The 8,918-nt window shown below is 38.2% G+C and overlaps 1 protein-coding gene across 1 annotated transcript; it reads right to left on the bottom strand.

The window, feature by feature from the left end:
• Positions 1–4,256: 4,256 nt before the first annotated feature.
• On the bottom strand, positions 4,257–6,739 carry LOC311497660 (uncharacterized protein). The gene is made up of 3 exons (XM_084558007.1): positions 6,226–6,739; positions 5,427–5,759; positions 4,257–5,229 (listed from the first exon to the last, which is right to left on the bottom strand). Exons 1-3 carry the CDS (start codon positions 6,293–6,295, stop codon positions 5,225–5,227), a joined length of 408 nt encoding a protein of 135 aa, XP_084414133.1. The 5' UTR covers positions 6,296–6,739; the 3' UTR covers positions 4,257–5,224.
• Between the last annotated feature and the right edge of the window lie 2,179 nt (positions 6,740–8,918).

Consider the following 8,918-nt stretch of genomic DNA (forward strand, 5'->3'; position numbering starts at 1 on the left):
TTAACGCTCATGAAGACACACTCTGGTTTTACACTATATCTCACTATCCCCAGTGCTATTTTAAGGTCTCAAAGGATAGACAAGATTGTAAATGCAGTCTGCATGTGGCCACCTGGACTGGGTGTTTGATTAGCCACTTGGTGTATTACTTCCCCTTTAGTGTTGTGAAATGCATCAAAATGTCTCTGATTGTACGATTGCATTTTTTTTTTCTCTGTATCTGTTGAAACATGCCCCATGATGAAATCCACATGGCTACACAGGGCTACATCACAAAGACCTCTTCTGGATTACAATAAGCTACTACCTGGGAGGCTAGGAAGAGTTACAAATCCCAGTACCATGCTGGCCTCTTCTAAGTCATACAGTTTGCCTATAACTTACGCTTTAGTAACCAATACTAAATGTAAGCCAATAATTATAACATTTGTGTTCAAGATATTTTCTCAATCACTAAGCATTTAAACACTTGCCTGAAGCTCTACCATACTTCATTCTTAGGTTGGATACTGTAATAAAACCAGCCATTCTCCCAGTCTCTCTGTGGAATCACATTAAATTATGACAAACTCCTTGCTGAACTGCAGTGTTGTTTCAGGATGAAGTTACCTTCATGACCATTTGCTATGGCCGTATACGCTACGGTGTGCATTTGTCGTTTCTATTTGAATTATTTGCTCCATCAGTTAATTAACATAGGTGAATAGGTTAATTAAACCTGAGTTTTGCAGAACAAAACTCACTGTAGATAATGATGATGATGGTGATGATGATGAGAAACAGGAAGATGTAGATGATATGCACAGATGTGAGAGCTTTGCAGAGGTCATGGAGGTGCTGACAGTGAGGATGAGTCTCTACCTCAGTTGGTGCGGCCTTTGCCTTGCAGGTCTCAATTGCAGTCTGATCGGATGCCGCTGGGATCTGTAGGAGGAAGGACCGTTTAGTTTGTGCCAAGTAGTTTCACAGCTGCTCTGTTCCAGCATGAAAACAGTGACCCTGCTGCAGCTTTTAAAACACAATCCTCTCTGAAAAAAAAAAAAGCCAGCTTGTTATACAACAGTAATCCTTGTTTCGGAGAGAGAAGAGTTATTTTATCAGTCAAGATTTACTTCTTTTCCTTGAATTGCCTCCACATTTCCCAGAATTACAGTAACAAACCCTGAAAGAATCGTCATGAATTCTCACTACATGAAGGTGAGGGAGCAGAAAGAGTCGTACGAAGAGGCAGAATGAATTAATCCTTTTGAGAAAACTCCTGCACCCTTGAGTCTTGATTCTCCATTGCAAAGTAGATATGTGAGTTTTCTGACCCTTTAATAATAAATGTCCCCCTCTGCAAATGTGAAAAAGAACTGTCACATTCTGTGCGGCTGACGCCAAGAGCTGATGTTTGCTCTTGGTGCATTTAAGAAATTTGTTATTTTTCTACGGCTACACTCGACTAAACAAAACTGCACTGCACAAACCTCAACCTGACAAGGTGTCGCTTAAATGTGTAAGTAAGAAAAACACACCGTCACACAACATAATAAAACTTTATGCCAAACATATTAACCTTCAGTGTTTTTCCACAAGCCGTTATTCCTACGTCGAGGAACACCAAGCCAATAATCATTCTAAACACCAGCTTTGCAGTCGCTTCAATTTGTTCGGCTAGTCAGTGCTGACACTATAACCCACACACAATGTGATCTCATGCCAGTGATGACATTATTACCTCAGTGAATTATGTTTTCTCCGCACACAGAGATAGATGTAGCATCATTAATGTATGCATGACCTAACTTCCTCTGTCTTTGCTAGATCTCAGCTGCTGCACTGGGTCAGCAGCAGGCTGACCATCAGATGGCTCTTTGCTCTCTCTGGCTCACTATGTCGTCCTCCATAATTTAATGAGGGCCCAGTTCTGCCCCCCCCCCCCCCCCCCACCCTGGGCCCGGGACAGCAGACCCGTTTGCCCCCCCCTATCAGCGGCCATGGTTACCATGCTTGGCGGTTTGGTTTTGTTATTTTTAAATTATGTGCTGCAAAATCAGTTTCCCAAGCAAATTATTTGCTAAATAAAGTATTACCCTGTCATTTTAGGATTCAGCTGGAGGTGAACATTTAATTCCATACCTGTGTGTTACACTTAGAGTACTACTACAATTTATGCATCATGGTCAATTTCACATAAGAATGAGATCCACTCGTTTATTAGAAAATGAGATCACTAGGAAAACCTTATTAAAAAGTAATAAGGTAAAGTTGTTTTTATGTGTCTATTTGTGGCTATTGATTTAGTTTGTGATTATGCTTAGCTTTTAATTCCCCCCTTGGGGACAAATAAAGTGATCTGAGTTGTATTTAATTGAATTATGATTTCCAAACTTTCCAAAGTTCAAACTATGCAAAAGTTTAAAGCCTTTTGCACATGGAAGCAATTTAATTTACTTATGCATTACTTATTTTAGCTGGCAAACATTTGTATATCTTTAGAACACCATCATCCAATGAACTATATAGCCCACTGATACATGACCTAGCAACATGCTCTGATTGTGGCTTCCTGTACAGCAACCATGTCACCCTCTGATCTTATGCTGTAAACGCAAGGTTACTTTTTTATACACTTTCTGAATCATAAATGGTAAACTCTGAAATGTGAGAAGGTCGGTTTTGGTTGTTGGTGGTACACAAAATGGTTAACAGGTATTTCATAAAACAGACCTTGTTAGAATAAAACTTTGTACTAAAATATTTAGTATAAAGCAGTTTAACAGCATGAAGGGCTAATTAACTGGGTTGCATTAGTTTGTGAATTCATTTAAACAGTAAAAGTTATCATGCTGTTTTGTGATACAACATTCAGAATTTGTGAGATTGTGTTTTTTCATCATTGCATCATTCTCCTGCTAACATACGCTAATTAGCTTCAACTATGCCTGAGGGAAATGAGAATGTTGTTACAGTTTCAGATATATTTGATAATTAATCATATTAAAGTACGTCTGGACCCGATGGTATACTGGAAATGAAGCGCATCACTGACCAGATTATTATTTTTCCTCTTCTGGGTATCCTGAATTTTTAAAGCACAAACCAATCACAGTAAGCCATCTAATAACTGTCGAGATATTTCAAATAACAGTATCAGCCTCATGGAGGCGGTTGAGGAAGAGCCATGGACTCTGTGTGGTCAGTGTGATACATAATCTGAGCAACATAAATGAACAAACATTGTCCAGATCCAGAAGCTGATACGTTTGTACTATTTCATTTCAATTTGGATTTCTTGTTATAGTAGTATAGTGAAATCGGGTGGGCGCCTGAAAGAGTGGCAGCAAGTCACAGTAGCTCCGTGATTCTTACTAATGTCATTCATACCATTCTCTGTCCAGCTGTACAACAACTCACCTTTCTGTAACAGATAACTCCATGTTATTAATGTTAATGGACACTATTGCACCTTACACCTTATCCTGTATATATAATTTATATTATTCCTTCTCTATTTCTTGTACATTTGTCCATATGCTAATTTGTACATTTCTGCTTCTACTATTTTTATTTTATTTTACTAGATTTTATTTTACTTATTTTTATTTCTATTTTATTTAATTTAATCTTTTTTTACCTGAGGTTCTTAAGAGTGTTTTTTATGTACAACTAAGCTACTGTGACCAAGCAATTTCCCTTGTGGATGAATAAAGTTTATCTAAGTCTATAGTATAGATATAGATTAAAACTGTTTCTTGGAGCACCTAGAACCTGAGATCCCCAGGGCAAGCACTAAGGTGGAAAGGAAAACCTCCTTTAACAGAAAGAAACCTTGAGCAGAACCCAGCTCATATGGAGGGACCCATCTGCTTGGTGCCAGTCAAATAGAGAGAAAGAAAAAAAGAGGGACGGAAGGCAAGAGCTGAGAGATGGTTGAATGCATCTGTCTAGTGCGTGCAAGCAGCACACTGAAATTGATGCAGCTTCCTGTCCTGTGGTTTGTTTTTTTTAAGCCCACCACCGGTACGGTGAGAAACAACTGGGGGTGTGAAAGTGTCTGTTCTTGATTTACTGGGTATACTAACGCCATCTTGGGTACGGGTTTTCAGTGTTACACTAGATGATCAAAAGAATGTTGACAAGCAATAAATGTATGTGTGCTGAATGCCTTGAATGCAAGGAGCACTGCTAACAGTTTGAGCAACATAACAGCTGAGTAGGGTCTTCATTTCTACTATGCACAGTGGGGGATATCAGCATTGTAGAATGGAATTTGAAAACAGAAATTATGTAGCTCCATATTTTATCACTTAGCATATAGTTTAGGTTCCGTCTAGATGTGACTTTTCACTGTCAGTCTCAAACGTGACAATGAACCTGCATCAAACCAAAGTGCTAAGTGCTTCAAAGACGCTTTAGCCTTGATACTAATTTTAACTGCTGACTTTTTTTTGCGGTGTTCCACACACTCCTTCGCAATCTGCTACTGCAAGTCTGATCTGTACCAGCACAGGCAGCTCACTGGAAAGTTTTAGAAATGTGTACAGGGCTCTGTTTTCCCAAAAATGTTCTATTGCCATGAAAATGTCCAAAAATATTAACTATATCCTGTATTAATAGTACAGTACATTTTATTACCTTTATTGGATGGTTAATGTCTAAGATCTCTATACACAGGGATGTCTGTTGACAAATCCAGCTAACTGGATGCCTTATCAACTAACATACTTAATTACAATCTTCATGCAAATTATTCACAACACAGACCACATACAGTTCAACCAGAAGTGTACTCGTACACAGAAAATTTAATAGAATTAAAAATCCAGCTTCCTTCAGAACGATTAAAAAACAACCATGCTTCTATTACAATTAGGACTTATTTTCCTGATCAGATGCTTCTTTGTTGTCAATGAAATGTTAAGATTTGGCATGTAACACAATTTGAAAGCACTAGGTGTTTATATGCAAAAGAGGTATGCCTCATTATTATGGCTGTCTTGACTAACATGGTTAACAGCATGGGGACAGAGTTGTACTGTAAGTCTTTAGTCGGTTAACCAACTGAAGCAGTGATACTAGACGATTAGAAGAATGCTGATATGCAATAAATCCTTATGAAGTTTAGTTAATGTCTATTTTGTTCAATTCACTTAAATCCAAAACAAATATGAAGTTTGCAAAGACTTTTGAAAAATATTCCGGTGCACCCAGCTTCTCCTGAGCCAGCTCAGCCCTGTGATCAACCTGTAGGAGAATAATAGCAGAACAAGGCATCAGAGTACATCTACAGTATAAACTGACATTTTCCAGTTCCACAGCATCCAGTTTAAGAAAAAATATAATTTCTCAGTTTACATGACGAGTCATTTCATTCTTAAATTAGAAAGCAAAAAAAATGTACTCAGTTATTATGACAGCTTTAAAGACTGTTAGATCAATACCATTGACAACGATCCTGATGAAATGTCCCATCGCTTGCTGTCCTTTCTCACACTCAGCTTTGCATTGATATTGGCCTTCGTCGTCTGGTGTCACTCTGAGAATCTCTGTCACGACCTGTCTGCGACGTCTGTTGTCATCAGAGACCGTCTCATTCACAGTGCTGAAGTACTTCTCAGGGTCATTCAGCTCAAGATGTTGCTGGCCAGTCTTATACCACACAGCATGCACCACACCACATCCCTGGGAATCGTATTCTGCCTGGCAAGACAGTTTGACTGATGAGCCTTTCGTAGCAATGATGGTCTTCTGAGGGTAGATGACCTCTACGTTATCTAGAACACAGCAGAAATTGTTGTCAGGAATTTGTCACCTTGTTTTAGCTTTATTAACTTTTTTCAAATGTCCTGGACCTTAGCTTAGCTGAGCTGAGCTGAGCTGATTAAAATGCCGCAGCTTGTCTTTTTAACTGACTCAAAAACCTAAATGTATTCTTGATATATCGCAGTAGATCCCTGTACTGTGAACACGTGGCTGTCACCTGTCTTCGCTAAGATTTTCAATGCATCTTGAGTTATACCAAATTGTGTGTTTGTGTTTTTTTCTGCATTAACTCTACATCAATATTTGTTGTGATTTTCACCACTTGTGTCTCTTTACACAACAGCTTACATTAAACGTATGAATAAAGTGAATGCCATTATTTTGACAGAAGGCACAAAAAATATTAGATTTCAGTAAGCTTAAAAAATGAAGTGTGAAGAAGCTCGCATGTTTTTTTTAAAAAAAGGACTGACTGACCTTTTTCCTCAGCGAACAACAGACACAAATTCATCAACAACAGCACGGCAGGTCCAGTAAGCCAAGCCATTTTGTAACACACACACACACTGGGAGGACACTGAAGATGAACACGAGGACCACAGCTCGATTTTAAAATGGCAGACTCGGTTGCAGATGACACCTTTACTGAGATGCACAAAGGGTGATGGTATTGTAGGAGTGTGTGGGTGGAGGATATGTTCGTCTGCACTCTGCATTCCCTTTGACCACCGCAAACAGCGTACTTTCTTAAGATCACTACTTTCCATCGTTCAGTTTTGCTTTGCACCTTGAATCTAGCTTTCTGTTTCACTGCTTACTTTAATTATTCAACCACTTTTTCAGAGCTTCATGTGGTGGTTGTCTGTAGTTGCCTATAGACATGCATACAGTGTCTGCTTCATGACACACATATTTTAGAACGGAATGAAAAGATCAAAGCAAGATGCCGCTTTTATTATTTGGTGCACAAAGTAATTCATTATTTTCTTTCCAGAAAATATTTGCAACATTAAGGAAACATTGTTGTAACAATGCTGAGATCACTGTTATGTTTTTTAAAGCAGACTTAAAGATCAAAGAAGACAATAGCCAGAATTGCAGATTATTCATAGCTATATTTTCAGTAAGAAGAAATCAAGTGGTTATAAGGGAAGAACATTTTATCAAGGCAACTCTCTCAGGGTTTAGACACTGGTGAGGGTGGAGCAGACAGACTGATGGAGCCCTCTGCTGAAGATTTCTAGGTCAAGCAGGAAGAGGCGGAGATGGGTAGGAGGAGAGTTGCATAATACACAGCCTGAAAGCAGAGTGATAGATTTACAATGTATATAAAGAAGAGGGACAACGGATTGATTGATTTTGACAGTGTGGCAAAGTGGAAGAGATGAGGAAATAGAGCAGCAGGAATAACCTACATTCAACATGGGAAAAAACAGAACGTGAGGGGACAGATCATCCTAAAGTCCATTTTCGCATTTGCTTAATTAATATACTTTATATATAATGGTCTTTATAGAAACACAACACTGATTTGTCAGATTCAGTAGTGCTGCATAATAACTGCAGTACAATTGCGTATCTGCCCTCTAATGTCCACCATTTACTCACCTGGTTCAGGCCAACTAATCTGGTTCCAGATTTCTGCGCCACCTCTCCAGTCCCATATTTTGTCAAATGATTGAATTAGTATGTTTCCTACAGGGTGATTGTGCTTTTAAAAAAACAACCAAATCAACAACAACAACAAAAACAACAACAGAAAATCAGACACACATGATCATTTTCCAAACATGTCTGGAGGAGAGCTCTGAACCTTTGAGCATTTTCAGAAAACACCATAAATATCAAAATATTTATTTTAACTTGCTCTGCTCTGCCAACTGAATAACATATTAATTATGTAAAAAAAAAAAAAATTTTAAGTATTTTTACTTCCTACATGATGGTTCCCTTTTGGTTTTGGTGCACCTAGTGGCCGTTTGAAGGACTGCATCTGTAACAACTTTGCTCTGTCACCCACACCAGGAAGGGAAAGCTAGAGAAAGCTTCACATTTTAACTGGAAACAGCTACTTGCTGCTGGAATCACGCATGATGACTGTGAGCCCAATAGTAGTGGGAAATAAAACCAAAACAATGAGCTGGTGGATGTTTAAGAAAATTGTCAAAAAGTTGTCAATTCAGTGGAAGTCTGTGATTTGTACTAGATCCTCGTTTAGACAGTCGACATCAGACGTTGTCATTAGACAATGATTTAAAGATGACATAAACATGGTGCCCCGCAATACTGGGTGTGTGAGAAGGAGCTGAACTCCACCTCCATCAAGCCTGAATAACAATCAAAACCATTCCATTAAACAACAGTAAACAAGCATTTCTCTTTATCTTACCTTAATCTCATCACACATGTTTAAAACTACTCAGTGTATAAATGTTATTAACTGTTGATTTTAATGTGAACTTGTTTTCAAAAATTATAAAGTTGTAAAAAGTTTACAAAAATTCTTTTGTGGATGCTATATTTTCACTCTGGTGAGTTACAGTTTCAGTGTGTGTCTACTGATGAGGTTCCAGACTGCAACAGAGTGCCAGAGAACCTACACTGCCTGGCCAAAAAAAAAGACACCACCAAAAAAGTTCACACACTATTATATTATATTATTACTAGGGCCGGGACTCGATTAAAAAAATTAATCTAATTAATTAGAGGCTTTGTAATTAATTAATCGAAATTAATCGCATTTTAATCGCATATAAATATTTGACCTGAGAACAGTGAGAAGTAATTTTTTTCATATGGATTTTTAGTATACCATTGAATAATGACTAAATTTCCCATCCACAGGGCCAACCAAAGCGGTCTCATCAGCTTCTTCTTTCATGTTCACTGTGGTTTGTTGTTGTCTGAAGTAATGAACAGTGTTGCCAACTCCTCAGGAAAGGAAAGTAGCTATTGGCTGTCCTAAAAGTCGCTAGAAGTCGCTAAATGACGTCATCGGCTAATTTGCATAATTTACCTTTTGGATGTAATTGTGATGGACGCTGTATTATTAACGCGCCTCCTTTATCCGGGCTTGGTATTGGCAAAATGACTCTAAAGAGACACTCTGGCACAGTAACTTAAGTTTTTTTTTTTTTGTTTTTTTTGTTTTCTTAAGTTTGGTTTAGTTT

Source organism: Chelon labrosus, assembly GCF_963514085.1.
Source record: "Chelon labrosus genome assembly, chromosome: 12".
Lineage (NCBI taxonomy): Eukaryota > Metazoa > Chordata > Actinopteri > Mugiliformes > Mugilidae > Chelon > Chelon labrosus.

What these genes read in the sequence shown, in the direction of transcription:
- LOC311497660 (XM_084558007.1), bottom strand. Translation starts at nt 6,295, where the DNA reads ATGGCTTGGCTTACTGGACCTGCCGTGCTGTTGTTGATGAATTTGTGT. An exon ending in GTTGTTCGCTGAGGAAAAAG is followed by an intron (nt 5,760 to 6,225) that starts GTCAGTCAGTCC and finishes GCTGTGTTCTAG; the next exon opens with ATAACGTAGAGGTCATCTAC.